Source organism: Chaetura pelagica, unplaced genomic scaffold (assembly GCF_000747805.2).
Source record: "Chaetura pelagica isolate M959 unplaced genomic scaffold, ChaPel_1.0 scaffold292, whole genome shotgun sequence".
Classification (NCBI taxonomy): Eukaryota; Metazoa; Chordata; class Aves; order Apodiformes; family Apodidae; genus Chaetura; species Chaetura pelagica.
The window spans coordinates 109882-134013 of record NW_009952374.1 but is presented as its reverse complement, the minus strand read 5'-3'; the positions used below and the strand labels follow the sequence as shown (position 1 = coordinate 134013).

At 45.9% G+C, this 24132-nt stretch overlaps 1 protein-coding gene across 1 annotated transcript; it reads right to left on the bottom strand.

Moving 5' to 3' along the window:
* Positions 1-7135: 7135 nt before the first annotated feature.
* On the bottom strand, positions 7136-12696 carry LOC104398092 (secreted Ly-6/uPAR-related protein 1-like). Its single transcript, XM_010008135.1, has 3 exons — positions 12645-12696; positions 9458-9577; positions 7136-7347 (listed from the first exon to the last, which is right to left on the bottom strand). Exons 1-3 carry the CDS (start codon positions 12694-12696, stop codon positions 7136-7138), a joined length of 384 nt encoding a protein of 127 aa, XP_010006437.1.
* Between the last annotated feature and the right edge of the window lie 11436 nt (positions 12697-24132).

Here is a 24132-nt window from a genome sequence, read left to right as displayed (position 1 = left end):
CAGAACTGCAAACACAGAATAATTTTTCTTCTTCAAAGCAGTGATAAGAAAAATAAGGACATAGGTTGAGTCTTACAAGCTTAGGAGACCCTTTTACATGTGCTCCTGACATCTAAAAGTTCACACAGAGTTGCACAAGCACAAAGGAGCTTGCAGAAAACCCTACCATGATTTGAGGACATCAGGAGGTAAAAAAACCCACCTCTGAGTTTCATTCCCCAAAGGCAAAAGTAAACTAGACCTCCTTGCCAAGGTGGCCATGGCTGGTGACCAGTAGAAGTCTGTTTAAAACCCCTGATTTTCTGGGGCAGAGGTTAGATGTCTTGCTGGTAGCTCAGCTAGGTAACTGGTGAGGAGCACCAGCATGACTTCCCTCCTGTGCTGGAAGTTCATCAGAGTCTGTCACTACCTCCTGGGTGCTTGTTTCTCTTTCAGCTTTGGATGGCATCTTCAAGCACAGCTACAGCTGTCTACATTAAGAACAACTCTTCCCCTGTGTCCTTTCTGCCCAGAGCCAAGAGATGAGCAATGGTCAGGAACCATGAAACACAAATTCTGGAGAATCTTGGTCCTGTCTCTTTGTAAGGACACAGCTCGTGTGACCCTGGATTTCTACAGGTGACAAGATACAGCTGCTGGTTTGAATTCACTGCATGGCTGGAGTTTGTGAAGTCCTTGTGGGTTTCAGAAAAGGAAATATTCAGATGAAAGAAACTCTGCTGAAGTCTTCACTGGGACTCAAGAGAGCTCAGCCCTTGTTAAGTCTTCAAAGGATCCATGGTGAAGAGCTACATCAAAACACATTGAGGGAAGGAATTCTCCCTCTACTTGAGTCTTCTGAGACCCCCCTGCAGGGCTGTGTCCAGTTCTGGGATCCATGGCACAAGAAGGACATGGAACTTTTGGAATGAGTCCAGAGAAGTCCATGGAGATGATAAAAGGGTTGGAGCAGCTCCCCTATGGACTCAGGCTGGGAGAGTTGGTGTTGTTCAACCTTGGAGAAGACAAGGTTGCAGGGAGACCTTGGAGCACCTTCCATTATTGGAGGGACTATGGGAGGGATGGACAGGGACTTTTTGCAAGGGTGTGGTTGATAGGACCAGGGGTAATGGTTTTAAACTGAAAGAGGGGAGATTTAGGTTAGACACCAGGAAGAAATTCTTCATTATGAGAGTAGTAAAGCACTGGAATAGGTTGCCCAGGGAGGTTGTGGAACATCCCCTCCCTGGAGGTGCTCAAAGCCAGGTTGGATGTGTAACCTTGTGCAATCTGGTTTATTGGGCTCTGCTCATATCAGGGAGGGTGGAACCTGGTGATCTTTAAGGTCCCTTCCAACCTGAACCATTCTATGCTTCTATGATTTTATAATCTTTAAGGTCCTTCCAACCCAACCCCTTCTTTGATTCTGTGATAAGGAGGCTTTGCTGCTCTGCCACTCACAGCCCATGGGGAGTGTCCTGGTGCAACTGGGAATCCAGAGCCTGCTGCCTGCTATGGGCTGGTGCTCCTCTCCTTGCTGGGAGTGGTGGCACAACCCTCTTCAAGCATCTCCTATCACTGCTGCCTCACAGCCACCCCCTGAAACCCTGACACTGCCTGGGGAAGAGTTTCGACTGGCAAAGTTCCACCCACGCCGGGATTTCACTTAGGCAAGTGAGAAAGTGTTGTTGCCACAGCCTGTGTTTGTGCCTTGTCTGGAGAACCAGCTGAGCAGTGAAGATCCATGCACTGCAGCAGGGCTTAAAGAAGCTGCAAAATTTTCCCCAAGCATGGAGGTGCTCCTCACTCCCCTCCTCAGAAGTCCAAAGGTACTTGCAGAAGCAAATGCACCAACATCAGCACCTTCACATCTCTCCATCTCCATTTCCACACAGCCTTTTTGCATCTCATTCCCAAATGATTGGGCAAAACTAAATCATTTTGCAAGGAGATGAAGAAATGGTCATTCCAGTCCCAACCATGGGTGATGATAAGGCAGGAGTGAGGTTTTCTGCTCAAAAAGACTGGTCCTGGGTAAAGCTTTGTGTAAAAGTAGCAGTTGGACGAAGCTTCAATGCCATTTTGCCATTGCTGATGTGACTGGGGGGACATCAAATTGCACTTGCCATGGGGGGAAATGGTCTGAAGACCTGAAAAATATGTTCACATCTTGTATTCAGAGACCTGCTGACCAAAGGGAGCTTGTAATGTTCCTGTCCAGATGACTGGGTTAGACTTTTGGAACCCTGAGCCATAGATGTCATGTGCTGTGGCTTTTGGTTGACTTTAACATCCCGTATCAACACAGATTTCAGCAGTTTGTCCACCAAGGACTAGGGCAAAATTGGTTCACCCCAAGTCACAATGTCCTTACCTACATTCATGAAGTGTTTCCAGAACTTCAAGCTCAGTCAGCACTGAAGGTGTTGCAGGACCATGCCCAGAATAATGGGACAATCCCTGGCTGTTCAATGGGGGCTGACTGGGAAAGGGGCTGGGGATCCATACCAGTCACAAATATGGCACAAAATGATGAATTGACACATTTTCTGCTTTTTTAAAACCTTGTGGCAAACTGTAGCCCCAGGGATCAGGGATGAAATCATGCCTGGAAGGCAGTTGATGCTCACACAGACCATCTGCCTCATCCTTTTCCAACACTCTGAGCATCCCTCTTGAGTTCAAGTGACCCTAAATGACTTGACTAAATTAAGATACCAACCATGATGCTGAGCTTGTCTCCCTGCCCCCTAAATGTATCCACGTCAGTCAACCTAAAATCTCCTTTCACATCATTTTTAAGGGGTATGACTTGTTCTCAGACCTCGGGCCATACTGAACAAAGAGGCTTCATCTTTATATTCCCCTGGAATTAAGAATGTGAGAGTCGTGCAGGAGAGCAGTGAAGCCATCTGAGGGAGGCTGTGTAGGTGTGTCAGAAGCAGCCATTCCAAGTCATCTATGGCCTAACATGGAAAAATAGATCTATTTTAAGAAGGAAAAAAGAAATAATTACTCATGATAGGTTGGAGATGAGGATTGATTTGAGAGTGGTATTGAAAATGATATCCCTCCTGCTGCACTTCAGTCCTGCCAAGCACATTCTATAATTAATAACTACTTCAGATGAAGTGACTTTCTTTTGAATGTGCACTATTAAACATTTAAATCCCTATCTGTAAATATAAGACTGGGGCAGATATCTCCAGAAGCCTTGCAGCTACATGTATATTTATATTCTAGATAGGTATTTTTAGCAAGAACTACAAGTTCTTTCTGTCTGTGATTACATCAGGGCTCTGTTTTACATTAAATGTCTGGGCTGCAAAAATATCCTCTTCCTTTTTCTTCTCTTGGAGTTCTGCAAGCATTTCTGTCCTAGTCTCCTCTGTTTTTCTTTCATGCCCAGCTGGATTAATGAACCTTCTAAGAAGTCTGTATGGGCTTTTTTTTCCCCCTCTCCCTCCCAAAGATGACCTAATATATATATAATTGAAAGAAATCAAACAGCAAACCAGCTCCTGGTGTTTCCCACCTTACAGCTTGAGGCAGCCTGGGGTCAGGGCATGCCAGGATAACAACCATCACTCATGGCTACACCTGATGTTACAAGTATCTTGTTGTGAAAAGCAGCAACCAATGATTCCTACTGGAAACTTCAGTTTTCTAATCATGCTTCTTTGTGTAACTTTGCTTTCCCACAGCACCAGTGATGCTTTTGTGGGAATCTTGCCCAAGTCAAAGCAGCATGATTGAATCTGGCTCCTGATCCAGGTGGATCATGATGTTTCCAGAGGAGGAACTGTCCTTTGAAATGTAATCTCCACCTTCAAGACTTTTGGGGCCCATCAGGAAAAGTCATGCAAGGTCGATATAACACACTGCTGGTTGGCTGGAGGTGGGACTCAACAGTTTGAATATCTGTAAACACCTCCCCAAGAGTTTAGTCTCTGTCATGCTTTACTCTTTCATTTCTAGGTGGACAAAAGCATTTACAGATTTGCAGCTGAAAGCAGGTGATGCACATCAGGACTGCACATCTGCAGGGCTGCACATCTGTAGAGCTGCCCTTCCTTTACAGAAAGGCTAGAAGGTGATGGAAAAGGCAACTTCTTGACCAGATAAAGCAAAAGACACCGAGGAGTGCCCTCAATTTTGGAGAAAATTTCTCTGGGCATGCACAGAATGACTGCTGGAATAAACAAGCCCTGAGAGGGGCAGGTCAAATCCTTCAACACAGCAACAGCAGCACTGGATGCTATGAAGCCTCATCTTGCAGGGTTGAGAGGCTGCAAGAGTTTTGATGGCCCTTTGGAGACACATCTCTCTCTGTTCTATTTTATTCAGCCTAAATTTCAAGTTCTCCCTCAGTAAGTCCACTTGACCTGGTGATGTAAAGGGCTGCCAACTTCTTTGAATCCCCTGGCAGGGTCCTGCATGTGCTGGGGCAGTGGTTCTTGCTGGGTTTTCATTTCTAGGGACCAAACAGCAAAAATAAATCAAAGCAATACCCAAAGCAGCAGCACATCTAACTTTGCAAGGGCTCCCACTGACAGCCCTTCAGCCAGTGCCTGATTGACACAGTGTGAAGAGATGAATATTAAAGAGGAAGGACTTTTTGTACCCCTGATGCTCTGTGTGAAGAGCTTTTCTCCTCACCTGATGAGGAACATATTACAAACCCTTCCTTTGACTCTGTTTTGGCTGCAACAGAAACTCACTGCTCTGGCCCTGGAGCCACATCAACAGGCAATTCCCAGGTGGCAGGAGACCCACAGCCCAGTGTGATGAGGGATGTTCCCAGCCAGCACTGGTGACACAAGGGGGTCAGTGGTCCCTACCTGCAGCAGCTTTGCAACACAGAGCAGACCCAAATGGTTCTCCTAGTTGTCTGCTTGCTTTGCTGTGCTGAGCTCAGCTGCTTTTCTCTTCACCTGCTGCAAGAGAAGCTGCCCTAAGAAAACCCCCAGTTCTCTCTCTTCGTGCCCTAGATCAGACTTCTCTAACTTCTGGGCAGTAGTTTACCCTTCTGCTGCCCTTCACCCCCTCCTTTTCCAACAGGGATATCCTTAAATCTAGCTCTTCCAAGGAGGTTTTTTTGCTTGCTTTCCTTGCTTGCCTCCTTCAGCCAGTTTTCCCCTCTGGCACAGGACAGTTTGGGAGTTGCAGAAAGCCAACAAGAGACATATCCCCCCTGCAGCCTGTGGTGCTCTGTGCTCTCTGGGCTAAGAAAGATACAAGAAAGATGATTCAAGCTGAAAACTGGAGGATCCAACTTTATTTGCTTGACTCTCACCCAGAAGGGAACCCTCACCTCCCAGTCCCTCTGTATCCAGTCCCTGCCCCATCTGCATCTGCAATAGATGGAGGGAAGTTCAGCCCCTGTTAGGACAACACAGGAACCTGCTGCCAGGGTGGAAATGCCACTGGGAATGCTGACTTACTGCAGAGCTTGAATCCAGGATGGAAAAGGCCATCTGACCTAAGGATGGCAGAGATGGTGCTTTGCTTCTGGCCCAACACATCAGACTGTTTTTGGAGCAGGGAAGCAGAGAACAGAGGAGCAGGAAGCAGAGGCTGGTGCTCTGTGTCTGCGAAGGTGGATGTGACGTCAGTGTTTGAGTTGTTCCAAATCATTTTCCTCTCAATGGTATTTTTTCCCTCCTGTAGACCTCAGCATTGAGAGGGTGTCTCAGAGAAGCTGTGGCTGTTTTAGTGAAGCACAGAGCATTTTACTTCCAAAAAAAAACCCACAAAAAGCAAAGGGGCTCATCAGCTTCCTGAGTTGCAGGCTGGAATGGGCCCCTCTGCCAAGGAATGAGGTGGCTTGTCAGAGTTTTCTTGTAATGGTTCTGAGACAGACCCTGAGAAACAACCACCTCTGTGCAATGAAGAAAACATGTCCCCCTGTTTATTCCTTTATTTTCCTATCGAATGTATTATGGAAACAGAGAAAAAAATGACTTTGCCAAGAGGATGGTGCATGGGAGGTACCCATGCCCTGCTCTGCCCTTGCTCTTGCAGGTTGTTCCCCCGGCAATGGGAACTGAGGAAGTGGCAGGTTCCCTGGCTCTTGCACACCAGAGAGGGCTGTGAGCTGAGCACAGTTGTATCTGTTTTGACTCCATCTGGATTTACAGCAGACAGGGCAACAAAACCAGTCTTACAGCTGCTCCCAGGGAGAAAGCAGCAAACCCCCAGCTGGGCCCCAGTTGTGCTGTGTGGGTGAGTGAAACCCTTGGCATTTCTCAGAGTTGAGGGGCTGGGATGATCATCACTTCACCTTTCCTGCATTCCCTGCTGTGAAGGGCAGGGGGAGGTCAGAACAACAGAAGTTGTTTGAAATAGTCTGTAAAACATCTGGGAAGGGAAATCCTGAGCTCAGGCAATGGGCTGCTAAGTGTTTTGACCAGCCAAGCTCCCAGATTTGCTTTTGTATGTCTAACCTGGCCTGGTTTGTCAGTCCAGGATGTATTTTGAGCTTGATACACACACATCCCATCTCAACACATGAAGGCTGAGCCCTTCTGAACTCATTCCATGGATTAATTGTAGACAGAATGAAGTGCCAGCTCTCTGCACCTGCAAACCACACTGCTGACCAGGCAGTGAGCAGTGACCCACGTCCACCTGCTGCCCTGCCCCAGGAGGTGGCACTGAAAATGGAAAGGAAATTACCCTAATGGTAGGTTGCAGGGTTTTTTGAGAGTTGTGCACAGGAACCGAATAGAAACCCACAGACAAAGGTTGAGTGGGAGCTTGAGGAGACAGGGGGGGAAAAAAACAAGAGTCCTTGATCTTGTTGAGGGTGAAGCCAGCCTTGATGGCACAGCCCAGGCCCTCCTGCTGCCTCATGTTGCAGCACTTCATTCACTACTGGTCCCCACAGGGGAAAGCTGTAGGGAGAGCTGTGGGTCCTGGGGGACAGAAGCAGCTGAAGGGACATCTGCTGAATGGGTGAAAGCTGGACATTGGAGAGTTTTAGATCCTGATGTCCAAACTCTTGTCTTGAATCCATTTGAATTCACAGCTCTGAAGGTGGGTGAAGCCACACATGAGTGAAGAAGGTTGTTTCCAAGGCATCTAAGAGTTCATGAGGCAGCTTGGCAGAGAGAGGAGTGGAGATGTTTTGGCAGGGACACGGGCAGGTGTGGCATTACAGAGTGCAATGGAGGAATGTGCCCACAACCATGGTCATCAGACCCAGAGCTGCAGAGCTTCTTCCCACCCCATTTCTGCTCCTGGCATCCTCAGTGCAGAGGTCAGTGTAGCAGCATGACTTGGGTTTGGATGCCCCTATCCCGTTATAGGAGATGCATTCCTCCTCACAGCCTCTGGTCACAGTGATGTTGCCAAAAAAGGGGTAACCTGAAACACACAGAATGGAGAGAGGGGGAAGGAAAAGAGAGAAGGACATGGTAAAGGAAGGTGCAGACAGCTGGCATTGAGAAACACTTTGTGCAGTGGAAGGGACTTACAAATAAAGTGTATACAGGTAAATAAAGGCAAATAAGGAGTTGAGCATCACTAATCCACAGGTGCCTGCAATCCAGATGGCTCTTTACAGGTCTGCTTCTTCTTTCTGCTGCCTCCTTCTCTCCTTTCTGCTCCTTCTTAATTTATTTTAGTATGGACAAGGGGCAAAAGTCCCTTTATATTTTGTTCAGGTGAGTTCTTCTGCAATGGCTCTGCACAGAAGGTGGCAGAACCAAGGAGCACTGGTGTGATGCTGGCATGGTCACCAGTTGGACACTTGATGCTAAGTGGAAGAGTCTGTAAACAGGGAGAGATCCTCTGTGTTTCTGTGATAGATTTGCATATATGTATAAGTTCAGGGTCCATAAGGGCTGTGAGGTACCAGCCATCAGGATCTATACTTACTGGAACTGGTGTTGAAACCCCGTTGTAACCCCTAAACAAAGTCTCGTTTGCATCCCAAGGGGCTTGCCTGAGAGGATGGAGACTGCACTGCTGGTCTGTATGTGGCCTGAGGCTGCATGTGCAGTAACTGAGATAAGGATGGAGGGCAGAGGGGGCAGGTCCACCCCAGCTGCTCAGACTTATGACTCAAAGGCTCTTGCTCCCCCTTGTGAAACAAGGAAACTAGGTCTATCAAACAGGGGCTGCACTGGTGGGCTTGGGGAGCCCCACTGACACCAACTGCCCTGTTGGCCCAAGGCTGGAGCCAGGACTGGTGACTTCCTGTTATCTACCTCTCTAAACTTTTCTTCTCCTACTCTCTCCCTTCCTATCATCATTTAGTAATTCTAACCATGTTTTGTTTTTTTCTCAGGTTGTACAGCTGAATCATATCTGTATTGTGCTCTGGGGATCTAATTGTCAGCCTTTATGATTGTGCAGCCCAAAATAATAATTGAAGTATCCACATTCCTTCTATAGCTTAAAGAAAATCTAATACACAAATCCAGACCTTGAGTGTCTTTCACCTTCATCTGATCAAGGGGTGTTGGATGGTTGAGCCTTTACCTTGGACCATGACATTTTAATCACTCTCCCTGGAAGGGGCAGGTCTGATGCAAAGGTTGGATCCAGCCACACCTGGGCTCCTCTCTGAGAAGGGATTTAGAAAGCAAGGAGGTCTGATCTGAATCTCCCTGGGTTGCCCTACTCAGGTCTTAACAACGCCATAGGGGCAAGGAGAGGGAAAACAGATGAAGAAAGCAGGATGGTGCTGTGTGTGCTTCACTACGAGCCTTGCAATCTGATGCATCTCTCTCCTCCCTGCTCTAAAGTTGGGTAACTCCACCTGGATTCTGAAAAGAAGGGAGAAAAAATAAACCAAGCTGGGTCTGGAAGAGGGAGAGAGAAGATATGTGGCTTGAGAGAGGTAATTCTGCTCCTGTAATCCACTCTGGAGTCCTTAGAATATGAAAGACAGGTAGATGTCAGTGAGGGTCCAGAGGAGGGACATGAAGGTGATCAGGGGGCTGAAGCTCCTCTGCTATGGAGACAGGCTGAGAAAGCTGGGGTTGTTGAACCTGTAGAAGACTTCAGGCAGATCTTGTGGTCTTTCAGTACTTAAAAAGGGCTTATAAGGAAGATGAGGAGGGATTTTTTTAGCAGTGCCTGTAGTGATAGGACAAGGTGATGGTTTTAAACAAAAGAAGGGTAAATTCAGACTAGATGTTAGAAACATATTTTTTAGGCTGAGGTGGTGAGACACAGGAACAGGATTCCCAGATAAGTGGTAGATGCCCCATCCCTGGAAGTGTTGAAGGCCAGGTTGGATGAAGCTCTGAGCAGCCTGATCTGGTTGAAGATGTCCCTGCTTGCTGCAGGGGGTTGGTCTGGATGACCTTCAAAGCTCCCTTCCAACCCAAACCATTCTATGACTCTGTGGTTCTATGATTCTGTGATGCTGTGATTTTGATTCTATGATTTTAAGTTCATGAGGGAATTTGGCCCAGAAAGGATGCATCTTTCTTCACAAACTCTCACAGCAAGCAAAGAAACTTACCTGTGTCTACAGAGTGCAGAGTTGTTGTGCACACGGTGGTTTTTGGGGGGCACAGGGTGACTTTTGTGCACTGAGCAATGTCTGTTGGTTCCTTGCACGTGTAGCATCGTAAAGACTGGGCTGCAGAAGGGAACAAAATGTATTTGAGGTGGCTGCAACATCAAAGACAGACAGCAAAGCTGCAGCTTCTTTGCAGTCTGGTGAGGATTAAGTGATGGTCAGTGTTCCACCTTCCCTTCACCAAGAAACTAAGCACAACTGGAGGCAGTGGCAAAGCTTGGATATGTCAGGGAGAAAGACCAAAGCCCAGCACCAAAGGACAAGGCTGGTGGTGTGGGTATGGAATGTGATCACTACCCTGGGGGCTCAGCAGCCCAAAAAATGTTGGGATCTAGAGGGACCTATTGCTTGAGCAGTTTTGGTAGGATCTTTGCATCCTGTGTAAGAGGTGCTGTAACCAAGAGCAAAACAGCTCCTTCTGTGGAGAGCAGCATTCCCCAGCACCAAAAGGCTGGAGTTCCCCCAGCCCTCCATGCAGAGTGACAGTCCCACTGTGCTCCTTTAGAGGGATTTCTGCAGACCTTCATAACTGAGAGCAGAATTTACATTTCAGAGATCCTGCGGGCTGAATGCGGCCTAAAAACCACTTCCATCAGGGGCTACTGCTGCCTTTTAAGAGACATGGTGCAACAAAGCTGCTGCTGGGTGCCTGCTGACACAGGGACACCTTTACATACCCAAGCATTGCTCACAGCACTTGCTCAAAGGTCTCGGCAGGAGACCTGAGCACCCTCAGCCAGCAGATCCTGAGTGTGCATCAGTCCTGGAGTCCTGCTTGTGTGGCTTGATGACAGAAACCAGCCTGGTTTGATATTTTCTACTCTATCAGCCTCCTACCAACACAGGGCAGCTGAAGAGCCACCCACATGTGTCCACTGCCATCTATTGGTACAACTGCAGAGAGACTCTGTTTTCATGTTCCAGCTCCTCAGTATCTGCTGTGAAGAGAGAAACTTCTGGGCCTTCGTGATAAGGATGAACATTTTTGGAGCTTTCTGTCTGAACAACTCACTCTGGAATAATTTTTTGAGACCATCTCCTTCTCTTAGCACCTCTTTTGGAAAAAAGCTGTGAAGCCTGCAAGATGCAAAAGCCTTCCTCCTTGCTGCTGAGGTAGGAAGGACTTGTCAATGTGGGCAGTGGGGGTGTTTTTGTAGCCATATCCTCTGCAGACAGATGCAGTGCAGTCCTCCCTGTTTACCCAACCCAATTAGATCCCTTCCAAATGCCCCCAAAGAGGTTGTTTTACATTTCAACATGTAGAGCCCACTGAGAGAGAAATAATCACATAGTCAATGTGAGAACATGGATGGTAGTGAGTGTGTGTCTGGCTAAAAGCATGGAAGGAGCAGTGCTAGATAAAACATCTGAGAAACTGGTCTGCAACCTTTGGGTTGAGCTGGTTTCCAAACCTCACCAGCTTCGTGGTTGAGCAGGACAGTGCCATGGGCTTCAAGGGAGTTACTTCCAGCAGGTTTAAGGAAGAAAACCCTCAGCCCCCTCTTCTTTCCCTGGCTCTAGGTAGGTCACTCAGAGGACACTGGTTTTGTAGGAAGGTTGCAATGGAAAGAGAAAAAAACAAAACCAAAAGGACCAGAGAAAAGAGCTTAATCTAGAGAATGGTGCTGTGTCCTGATCTGAGGCCAGTCATTCACCACTCATCACTGTCCCACAGCAGTTTCTACCCTTTGATATCAAGTCTCTGGAAGATGAAGGGTCACAGGTACATTCCTCAGCTGTGCCTACACAAGATGCTTCCCACTGGACCCTCCCAGAAAAGGCATTTCTGCCTCCATCTCAACTAAAAACAATGATCATGCCTCTCTATTTCCATGGTGGGCTCTGATACCTGTGAGAAAACCTGCTGTCAGCTCCTCAGAAAGCCCAGTAAACCCAGAACAGGACTAGACCCAGAAAGAGGAAAAGCAACACATAATATATTGCCTGTAAAATATCTTGAAACAAAGAGAAAAAAAACCTAAACTAAACCCAGCAGGTACTGAAATGTAGAAAAAAAAAAAAAGTAACAGCTGTATAGAAGTAACTGCACCTGCCCTGGTTCAGCCCTGAAGTGGGTTTGACCCAAAGAGTGTCCTTCAGTCAGCAGCTGGGTTTCCTTTAGAGACAGGTAGAAGGAGTAATGAGGCTATGGGGGTTAAAAAAAAGCAATGCAGCCTGAAGAAGAGACCCTCATAACTTCCATGCATAAAGAACTGGAAGGAATAAGCTTTTCAGCCTTCTATTTGCAACCCTTTGAATGGTCTACGTGTAGCAACACCTCCAGGTGGAGATGTTCAACCCCTGCCAAGGCTGCTTTTCCTTTGAGATCTTTCAGAGTCCTGTAAAAGCAGCTTGAGGGTCTCTGGGACCCATGGGTTGTAGGTTAAAACCCACTGAGTTTGAATCACCTGAGGGATGACTCTGCCCCAGGCCAAGGGGTCACAAATAGATGGAGTCAGAACACAGTGATCACCAGACCATGCTACCAGATTACCCAAGACCCAGACCCATCAGAGAACAAACCTAAACAGACCCAGGAGAATTGCCTATCTCCACTTTTATCCTGATCTCTAAAAATTGTTGAAAACTCTGGAGACGGTGGCTGAATGAATGTTTCCAAAATCTTTGAAGTTTTTCCTCATCTTCTCAGCCATGTATCTACTGAAGCCTCACCCTCTGGTTTCCAGAAGCCATTCAGAAAGTCTGAGGGATGGCAGGAGCTCAGGATGGACATATCCCATTCCTGAGGGGACAGGTTTGCAGCTTAAGTAGAGGCTGTTGGTTCAAATCCTTGCCTGTGCCTGTACTGCCCTGTGCCATGTGTCTTTGAGTCATACCTTAGTCTTACTAAGCAGTGTCTGTCCCCTCCATCCTGGGGTGCAGTATAGGAAGGGACAGGTGACAAGTGACCACCTATGCACTGCTTTCCATCAGGTGTCACAGCTCACCCCACAAGGAATGAATATTCCCTTTCTCTGTTCACCCTCTTCATGGATTTTCTTAAATATAAAAAGACATTATAGCCCCTCCCTAGGGATGACCAGGTCTCTCTGCATTGATGTCTTTCCCCTCCCCTTCCAGGCATTTCCCAGGGGGTCCCTGCATTGTTGGGAATGTTGTGTCTTACCCAACTCCGTGTACACCAGACCAAGCAGGAGTCCAACAAGAAGTGTCTTCATGCTGAGAGCAGAACCGTACAGCCAGGGCAGTAAGAAAGAGCTTCTCCCAGGGGCCTTTATATGCTTTCCTACCCTCCACCTCCTGTTGATCCTCTGGGTGGATTCTTTCAGGGTGATGGAGGAGAGCTCAGCTCCAGCCTGGATTGGGATCTGTAGAGGAACAAGTTCCCCAAGGAGCTGACGTCACCACAACGAGCAGACTCCCTTCTTAGTCCTCCCTGCTTCAGGTTTATGTCCTTGGGGCTGGTCCCATGGAAAAGGAAAAAAACAGCTTGTGCTCCCAGGGCTGGCCCCACGCTGGCTCTGGGATGAGGAATGTCACAAGGTATGTTTGTTCCACAAGCCGAGAGCTGAGTTGTGTCATGCATGTTGCATTGGGCAACAACAGCCCAGGTGCAGCAGCTGGCTGGGTTTCCACACACACTTTCTTAGCCTCACCAAAGCCTGTGCCATGTTTTTTTCATGCCTACAGCTCTCCAGGCTGGCAGGCAGGAAGCTCACCTGGCTGGTTTCGCCCAAAGCATGTCTGTTTTCCCAAGTCCAATGTCAATCAGTCTTGGTTTTGGTCTCCCAGGGGCTTAGTTATACACTGAGCCCTGGTACTGAGCTACTGGGCATGGGAGTCACTGGAAGACCAGTGGAGGTGAGCATGGGAAATGGTGCCTCCAAGTCTGGGATTTGGAATTCTTTTGTTTCAGGGGTTATGCTGGCAGAGAAGGACACTGTCTTCTTTAGCCAAGGTGTCAGAACAAGGGGCAATGGTCACAAACTGGTACATAGGAGATCTAACCTAAATATAAGCAAATATTTATTTACTCTGAGGGTGACAGAGCACTGGAACAAGCTGCCCAGGGGGGTTGTGGAGTCTTCATCCCTGGAGACATTCAAAACCTGCCTGCATGTGTTCCTGTGTGACCTGCTTTAGGGGATCCTGCTGACAGAAGGGTTGGACTAGATGATCTCCTGAAGTCCCTTCCAGCCTTGACCATTCAGTGATTCTGTGATTCCACAATTCTGTGATCCTGTGATGTTGTGACTCTGTGATTCTCTGGGTACTATTTACCAATTTTTATTCTAAAGCTGGGAAATAAATCCAAGAAATGGATCCAGTTCCCCCCTGCAGTTTCTTCTTGATCAAAAGTTTCCCTTTATGCATTTCAAGGCAGCCCATTCAAACATGACTTTTTCAATGTGTCTCAAACAATAATTGTAGAAGTAGCTTAAAAAGCTTCCTGTAAAGAAGAAGTGTTTGTCCTATTGACTGAACCAGTGACATTTTGTATTTCCAGAGGAAAAACTGATAGACTTTCCTGGTTTTGTTGTGATCCAGGGTGGAAAACCCCAGCAGCATGTCCCATAAAAAAGCTGAATAAGCCACCAAATAAAAGTTTGTGAATCACTGTGAAGCACTTGGAGACTTCAGGAAGAGAGAAAAGGTGCACAAGCTGATGTAATAACTGAGGGTTTGCTTGTCAGAAGCTCCTTGTGATGATAAACATGGGCATTATTATCATTCCCAGCAGCCCATCCTTTTTCCCAGTTTGAGCCTGGGGTTTTATGGGAAAGTGCTTCTCCCTGAAGGGTTGAGACGTGTTGCTAATGAATATTTCTGCTGGATGACACAAAACCAATCAAGCTGGGGCAGCAGGATCAGAACCTACCATGGGAAAGGGAGGGAAAGATGTGCACCTGAACATTTGTTGAACTGGGAGAGTGAAAACCATAATTCATCTTTATTTTATCTTGCTCTGCTGTCAGAGATCAAACATACCTCCCTGGGTAGAGAGAAAAATACGCTCTCTGAAAGCCAGCAGACCTGGTTACATCCAGATCCTTTCTTGTAACTGGGCAGTTCAAGGAACATTCAAATAATAACTTAATTAACAGCCATGAAACTGGAAAAGATCCAGTGCTTGAAGCATCCAAGGTGGTTATGCTACAATAGGTGAGCACAGCAGGGCTGGGTCTCTGGTGTTCACAGCATCAAAAGGCATGGCAGGCTGTGTGCAGCTTGCTGAGATGGAGGTGTCCACACAGGACTGTTGGAATGGCCTGCCCATACTTGGGAGGTGTTGTCCACTGAGAAATCCTTGGAATAAATCAGTGTGGTTGAAGGAATCATGATACAAATAGGAAACTAAACGAGTCTGTCCAGCTTGGTGGAATCTGTGTCTGGACACAGGATGCGTGAGCATGGCAAGATTGTTTGTGTCAAAGACAATTAGTTCTGCTTGATGGCTTGAAAAGATTTGAGATCTGGCCACCAGGAAACCACCAGAGCTGGGGTTGTTAAAGCTCTGCAGGGTGGCTGGGTGTGCAGGACTTCCAGACTTCCAGAATCATGGAATGGTTTGGATTGGAAGGGACCTTAAAGACCATTTAGTACCAACCCCCCTGCACGGGCAGGGACACCTCCCACTGCATCACGTTGCTCAGAGCCCCATCCAACCTGCCCTTGAACACTCCAGGGAGAGACAATTTGAGATTGTGCCAGTAAAACTGTGAAGGAAGAGGAATGCCCATGGGTATTAGATGATCTGATAACAAGGAGTCTCAGGTGACATGAAGCCCTGAGAACAAAACCAGAACCAAACACAAGCAAACGCAAGTGATGTCAAGTTGTGCGTTGGGGTGTAAGGAAGGTGGTTAGTGGGGTGATTATGGAAGCACCAGCACCATGGCATGAAGCCCTGGTGGCTCTTTGCCTGGAATATCATTGCTGCTGCCAAGAAAAACTGGGATCCTGTTGGAAAAACAAACCAAACTAAACCCAGATGGAAACTAATGGGAAGACTGTGAGAGCTGGATCCAGCACAAAAGATGACACTGGAAAACACTCTCCCCTTTCAGTTTGGCAGAACAGAAGCTGAGTGGAGATACTCACTTTTTTTTTCCTCCAGAAATACATTGAAAGTATTGAAAACAGAGGTAGACAAAGAAAAGCTCCTTAAGCTAAAATGTCCCACTGGACTAGAACTAAGACTAACATCAGTTAAATCAGACTGGCAGTCAGAAGTAGGGTCTTACACACTAGAAAAATTTGGGTCACTTCTAAAAGCAAAGCCAGAGGTGAAATCCCACCTGCTTTAAGATGGAGCATGATAAATACGTGAAAGAAATGGTTTGATGTAGCAGTTAGGACAGCCTTGGACATATCTTATGACTCAGGAGGACCTGAATTCCCATCTGTCTTTGTCAGTGGTGGAATAAACCCCTAGCAAGGTTTTGAGCACTGACTGACAGGAGCCATAAGAGACTCCAGTTGAAATGTCATTTCAGGTCTGAAGAATGAGAATATAAATGAGATGGTGGTGTGCAGGGAGAAAGACCTGTATGCCAAAAGCCTCACTGAATTTTCAGTGGTATCTATCAAAAAAAACCACTACCATCCTGTCCCTGTGAGGCTGCCCTTATTTATAAGGTAATCTGGGTAGATATAATCTCTCTCTGTTTATCACATATGCAAGAAAAGGCAGATGATGTAAGTTCAGTGTTCACAGGCAAGAATGCAAAGTGCTCAATATCTGATTTAACTTCTCTTAGAACTAATTCTTGTTTGAATGAAAAACGAACCAAATTTTGTAGTGATGTTCTGTGACACAAAGTCTGTGCCAAAGCTTAATAAGCACTTCCAGTGGTCAGTTATCAGCCATGTGTAAAATAACCCCTGTGTAAAATATTTCTGCTCTGTTTTATACACCTTCTACAGCCAGGGGCTTTCATTTCACCTTTCTATTAAACTTCATTTCATAGAATCATAGAATCATTCTGGTTGGGAAAGACCTTTCAGATCATCAAATCCAACCACAACCTAAGTCTACCAACCATTAACGTAATTCTACCAAGTCCAGTGCCTAAACCATGCTCCTAAGCACCACATCTATAAGCCTTTTAAATACCTCCAGGGATGGTGTTTCAACCACCTCCCAATTTCTCACTGTTGCAATTTCCTTCTCCTCCATGGAGATGTAGTTTCTCTAGAATATCCCTTTGACAGACTTTGGTGGGCTCTTTGACTCCTTCCTTGGAAGATCTGTCCTCCAGAGCTTTAATCCTTCCTGTGGTCCTTCTCCAAACCACGTCTGATTTACCCCCTTCTCTTCTGCATTGCCCAACCCAGAACTAGATTTGTCTTGTAGCAACAGCCACTCCAGATATAAGTAGAATCTTCTGGCATGAGATAAGCATCAAACAGCTGTGACTGACATTGTGGCCATGGTCTTGCAGCCATGAAATCAGTCTACTAGATGTCAATGTCTTTCTTGGGAGCTGTTTCTCAGGATGGAATCTGCCATCAGGTTTCCAGATACCATGGTGATGGCTGGAGTGTAGGAAAATAGAGAGACTATGGATCAGTGTATTCAGCCAACTTGAGTTTGGTGCCTGGGATTCAGGGAGGGTAGATTTTAGCTGGGGGCCATTGGATGACTGTGCCTGTTGGCTCTACCATCTTCAGCTGTGACTCAGTAGCGGGAAACCACATCGCTCGTGACCATGGTTACAGTGATGCTTGATGATGTGTTCAGCTAATCGAAGCTCCCACCTCTCCAGGGTGTGTGCTAATAACAGGACTATAGGCTTGTTTGGGTGGAGATGCTCTCCACCCTCCTGATGAAACCCTTCCACTGGGCACAGAGGAATGCAGGTTTCATGAGGCAGAAGGATGAAAGCGTGAGCAGGACCTGGTGAGCATCCCCTCCCCCAGGAGCTCTGAAGGTCTTTCTTCCAGGGGCTGTGTGATACAAAACAGGTGTTTCCATGTAGGGGAGTATCAAAGAGAAATTCAGAGTCCAAGGGTTGACTCAGTTAATCTGTTAAAGAGATTTTACCCCTTTCTTCCCTTGTCTGTGCTTCATTTTGGTGATTTCTATACCCAGGCTGAAGATGTGAGGTGGGAAACTATCATAAAGTCTTCAAGGGGTTTGGATTGGAAGGAACCTTTCAAGGTCAGCTAGTCCAACCCCTCTGCAGTGAGCAGGGACATCTTCAACTAGATGAGGTTGCTCAGAGCCCTGTCCAGTCTGACTTTGGATATTTCCAAGGATGGTGCTTCTACCACCTTCCTGGGCAACCTGGGCCAGTGTTTCACCAAATTAAACATCTCCAAGCAGAGGAGAAAATTATATTCACATCTCCCAAATTCTGGCTTAAGCACCCTAACCTCTGGGCTAAAGAGCAGGTGCACTTCTTCTCATGGGAGGAAATCTTCCAGCCACCATTTGTTTTTTTTTTAAATAAGTGAGGTCTATTAAGTACTCTATGAGAAGAAAAAGGAGTATAGGAACAGGGACTCTACATGTGCAGGTTCTTCTTCTAGCACCAAGGTTGAGGACAATCCTTTCAAACTGGTTGTGTTTGTCAGCCCTGGCAACACAGGGCCCCCAGGCATTTGCAGAAGACATGCAAACATCCAACATGTGGTTCTGGATTGCACCCCAGAGGGATGGGTAGCCACAAGTCAGACATTTCAGGGGTCCAGGCATGTTCTGAAGCATGGGCCAGTTGTGCTTCCAAAGAGGACATTCTGGTAGGAGGGATGAGAAAGTTCAGTTATGCAGGCATGAGCAGTGACAGTTGTCAGGATCAGAGAATCAACCCTGGCCCCTTGTGAAGCCCAGTGTACACAGGCTGGATGTGTCCTCAGATGAAATCCTCTTGCATGGATGATTATGTTGTGATTCTCCTGTCCTGGTGGTAGTGGCTGCAAACCATGTGTGAAGGCTTTTGCATGACAGCCCATAGGTCCATGCTCCAGGATGTGAGATGACCATTTTCCATCTGAAGGTGGGATGATTAAGAGCCAAAGTTGAATGGTGCTGAGAGTATTCATGGGGCCTGCTCTTGGTTGGGAGTTCCTCATGTCTTAGTCCACACTTTGACCAGCTGATGGCACTGTCAGTCTCTGAGCTACCTTCTGCAATGGTGCAGGTGTGGATAACATGCAAAGACCAGCCAGTTACAGTGTCTGGTACATCCCTTCCCTTAGCAGGGAGATTTTTCCCCTTTATCAACTGGGCTTCACTTGTGTAGAGGACAGGAGAAAAGAAATTGATTTTTCTCCATTAACTTCAGATATCACTTACTTTTGTCAGTATAAGGGACTGTGACTGAGTGAACAAGCACTGATGTGATTGACATCTCTTGGTCAACCTTTCAATACCAATGCCTTTGATTGGCAGGTCTGAGAATTGTACCAGGAAGCCTGACTCTCACACTACTGCTTCGTGTCCTATGTTGGCACCAATGCCTGTCACCAGACACAGATACCTTACTAATCTAAACAGTAAACCTTGTTAAATATTAAGAGTAGCTTATGGTGTGTGTTGCTGTGGGTGTCCAGCACAATGAAAAGGAATCACATAACAAAGAAACCAGTCCCTGTCGTTGGGATCTAGTGGCCAGGGCCAAAAGTTGAGTGAGCAACACTTAACAGAAAAATCAGAAGAAAACAACCTTCAACAATTTGAACAGTCACAAACAGATTGAAGCAGGACAAAGAATCTCAACTGGGAGTCATCTGACTGCAGCACAACCTTCCTTGTATAACGTTGATGTTTCTGGAGTGAATCACTATAGGTCTTTCTTTTTGCAGCCAGGCAGAAAGATGCACAATTCAACAGAACAGAATGACACTCTGGATTTCCTCTTTCACTACCTTTGAAAAGCACCTTCCAAAGTTGAGGACTAGGTCACCTGGAGACCTTCCCGTAGTAAATGTGTCTATTTTTTCAAGCACATCCCTCTCCAGTCTGTGTTGGCTTGAAAGATAGAAAGTCAAATGTCCCCACAAAATGTAACAGTCTCTCAATAGGAGCTGAGTGGCCAGTGGAAGAGGAAAACATGTCCTTCTATGAGTCCCTAGGAATGGGTTTTAAAATGAGATGGGGGAAGAAGGTCCCAGAAGAGCAACTCATTCCAAATATCTTTGAGATTACACCTAGGATGTTGACTGGGCACTACAACAGCTCAGACATTTTGGTTGGACTGCAGGGTTTTCTGGAGGTTGCTTCCTTCAAAGTGTCTGCAGTTCTTGAGAACAGATAAGCACCTGAGGATGTGGTTGGGTATGAATATTTTTAGCTCATAGATGAGAACTCTAGTTTGTGGGACTAGAAAATTATTTTGCAGGTAAAACATGAGATAAAGCTCATGTCATGGTGATGGAAAAATCCCACTGGCCTCTTTCTATCAACGTTCTCAGGGTTGCTGTTGGGTGGAGCTGCAGTAGGTAAATGACTGCCAGAAGAAGCTTGTTCTGTGCTCTGGTGGGGAAGCTTCTGCAGACACTCAGGCTACAGGTGTGGGAATCTTCCACTAGGAAGATTTGCTCCTTAGCAAACACCTTTTCTTTCATGTGATATTATCTTAGGGACTTCCTGGCTGTGTTCCCAGTAGATGTCCTCCTTTTGCCTAGTATCAGTATGTTGCTCAATGGAGTGAAATGCATGATTGGCTGTAACCTTGCTGGATATCTGATGGGTATCTTTCTGATGAAGATACTTCCATGGCTAATTTGGAAGAAGAAAAAAACAGTTGCTAAAGATAGAAACACAGGGACATTTTGAAGCTACTCCTCCATTAATAACAGTGACTGGATGTGGTTACAGAGTCAGTGTGAAATGACCACAGCCAATGTTCTCTTAATTTGCTTTCTCTAGGTGTGTTTCTTCTGGGCATCCTACATGTTTCCAGAGCTCAGATGCCTGCTCAGAGTTCAGGTGTTCAGATTAATTTTGATCTAATCTGTTTTCATCTCCACGTAGCTGCCTGCAGCACAGACCAATTGCTTCTTCTTTTCCTGTCCCATATCTCCCCTCCTTGCAGAGATGTTTTTGAGGTGGCATTTGCTGATGGCTGGACTCAGAAATCTAACCCACTTGAAACAGTATTCTGCCCTGTTCCAGCTCAGGGTTGGATTGATTCAATTTAAGCTAAACAGATACCAAACTTTAATGTTGACAGATGGTGGCTAAAAAAAGGATGAGTGAACTGTGTGTTCAAGGGTGTGGATTCAAGGCATGAAGCCTGTAGTTCCTAAAATCCAAGATCCAGAAATCTGCTTCTGTGACCAAGAGGAAAAGTGCAGAAAGAAATATCTACAGAAGAATAACTGTGGTGTGAAATGAGTGAATAATCATTTCAAAGATTGTACCAAGAATCAGAGGGAAGCCTAAAGGAATGGAAGAGAAAACTGAGCAGCAGATAAAACTACACGACAGAGGTTAAGAAATACAGAAATTTAAAATGTGCAATAGTCAAAATTGCTTAAATCTCAGGAAAGATACTAAACGTCCCATTTATTCAGCCTTTATAGTGATAGACAAGTAAAGCAGTGAAGATGTGAGAATTGGAAACTGAATATGAAATTAAAACATTAGTTAATATAGAAAGTGCTTTTGATTTTGGGGGTAGAGACACAATGGAAACAGGTGTCCAGAAATAGAAATAACTACATCTGGGTGGAATAAAATAAGTTAAAGCATTGAGATTGGGAAAAAGCAGAACAAGATATTTCCCATCCAGGACCTCTTAGAAAACTGGCAAACAGAACAACAGCTCCAGGGCCATTCCCAAGTATTTTTCATAAATTGATCAAGTTCAAGACAGTATCACGTGGTTAGAATTTACCACCTAAATTAAAGGGAGGACAGGTAAAAGTAATTTGTCTGACTTCAACAGCATGTGAGGATTAAGAACAATTTTGAAAGGAGATAGTAAATAAAAGCATGAAAAGGCTTAAAAACTAAGATGATGATCTTGATTGCATACTAATAAAGTCCAATTTTGCAAAGTAATAGAACATTATAATACAGGAATATTTATTAAGATGTCATGGATGGAAACTAAGTCAATATAAGCTGTGTGAGGACTTTTTAAAGGATTAGAAGTGGGTGGGTTGAGAGGTTTTTTTTCAAGTGTGGGAGGGGCATATGAGCATGGGGGACACCAGCAGTGAAGTTCCTCAGGAATTGCTCTGGGAGTTCTCTAGTTTAATATTTTCTGTAACTACCTTTAAAAAAATGTGAAATGGGATGGCTTTAATGAAATTTACTGATGATATGAATTTGGGAAGCTTGCACATTGCTGAGAAGAATCAGGATATGATAAACAACCAGGTGGCTTGGATGCCAGTCATGTACTAATAAGATCACACAGTGTCATAAGTAAGTTACACGGTAAACTGGGAGGTCACCTGGAGAGATGAAAGACATAAGAGTGCCAGTTAATCCCAGGCTGAATGTATGTCAGACATCTGGTGAAGCATGAAGAAAGCTGTCACGACTGGGGGCTGTGCCAGTGAGGACAGTGTAGGGTTAAGGTCATTGTGCAAGGCACCAACAAGACCACACTTGCAAAACTGGGTGTATTTCTCCCTGTCTCTGTCCAACAGAGCTGAAATCCCGTCCATGGGCTCAGTACATCAAGCTGAAAGGGTTGGGATTCTTAGCAGAAGGAGAGAGGATTCCCAGATATGGACATACTGACCTCTTCTCTCTGGTGACCAAGGATAGGACACCAGGGAATGGTGGGAAGATGTGCAGGAGGAGGTTTAGGTGGGACATCAGGAAGAGATTCTTCACCCAGAGGGTGGTGGAGCACTGGAATAGGCTCCCCAGGGAACCAGTAATGGCACAGAACCTGACAACATTCAAGAAACATTTGGACAATGTCCTCAGGGACATGGTATGAACTTTGGGGTTGTCCTGTTCTGGAGTCAGAGTTGGACTTGGTGATCCAGGTTGTCTGAGGAGGTGGTTGAGCCACCACCCCTGGAAACACCTAAACAAAGACAGATGTGGTGCCAAGGGACAGGGTTTAGTGGTGGATGGGGCAGAGATGGGGTGGTGTTTGGACTTTATGATCTTGAAGGTCTTTTCCAACCAGAATGGTACTATGGTACTCAACAGCAGTCAATGTGGAAGGAAAGACCTGTCTGAGCTGAGAAAAATAATGGAGATCTGGTCATGAAAGAAATCAAGGCTGGAAATTAGAGATGTGTGCCCAAGCAATGACTTAGTCTTCTACAGATGGGGAAAAGAAGAAACATCTACATTTGAAGATAGGGTTTGATCAGAGTATGATCTATTGATCAATGTCTTGCCAGGATGACAAGATTGGTGTGATACAGAAATAACTTCAGCAATCCAGGAGTATCTCTCCCCTTTTTAAGTCACTCAGAGCTGTGTTGCTTTGTGCCCTCAGAAGATGTGGTCTCTGCTTCTACTGTGCCCAGTCATGGGTGGCCCAGTCAGCATCACCCGGCTCTAAATCAGAGAAAGGTTGGACTAGGCAGGTCCTTTACTTCTCCATACCAAGTTTAGTTTCAGTTTGGGAGTTGTTCAAGGTCACATCAACACTACATGTGCACGTGACTGGCAAACTGACACGGAGACACAAAAGCAAAGGCTTGTTTGGACCCATACAGGAAGCATTCTTGCCAGACACTGGAGCAGAAGGGCTCTGTGTCCTTCTAAGCAGTAATCTTCATGCAAAGCATTAGTCTCCTCAGCCTTCAGTACCCATCTACTCAGTGAGCCTAATGGCACTGCCCTGTCATTAAAGGCTGTTGGGTAGATGCATCATTTGGGATTCTAGATGTGCAAATAATTCCCATAGCTAGAAATAAGAATTCAGGGAGAACAATGCTCAGCTCTGGGCACTGATTAAACCATTTTCTCCATATGTCAGGCTTTATTTTGCCTGTGCCAGTGCCTTGGAAACCTGTGTGTGGGTAAGTCAGAGGTTTTGGAGAGTGGTAGAAACGGGTGATGAAGGAAGAACTGATCACGCAGTCACGTTGCTTCCTACATCCTTGGTTGTCTTCAGGATGGTGCCTGCTTCTTATCCCACTGTTCAATCAAAAAGAGGCAGCTGTTTATTCTACTTTAGCCTGAGGACTTTGGGCTTGTTTACACCAACATCTTAATCCTAAGGCCAGAAATGTGGAAGCAACTGTTTCAATGTAATTTTTTCTGATGCAAAGGTGTCCACTGTTTGTTTTGCTTTGTTTTGTTCTTCTTTTCCATGATGAATCACACGGGTGGTGATAGCAGGAAATTTACCTTGATGTATCCACACAGTGTTGTAGATTTGTTTCCTGTATTTCTGCTCCACTCCTTGCACTTTGAGATTCTTTATGGAAAGCATGGAAAAGTATGTGCAGGAAAACAGCCAGCTGTTCTAGATGGAGTGGGATGGGATGGGATGGAATGGAATAGACTAGACTAGACTAGAATATTTCACAGAATCACAGAATTGTCACAGTTGGAAAAGACCTCTGAGATCACCTGGTCCAACCATCAACATAAAACCCCCCAAACACAATCACACACTCCACCAAAAAAACACCCATAAAACCCCCCACAACCTCAGCCACCAGAGCATGGAATGTCTCTTTCCATTGAAAGGGATGTAGAAAGATCATCTAGTCCAACT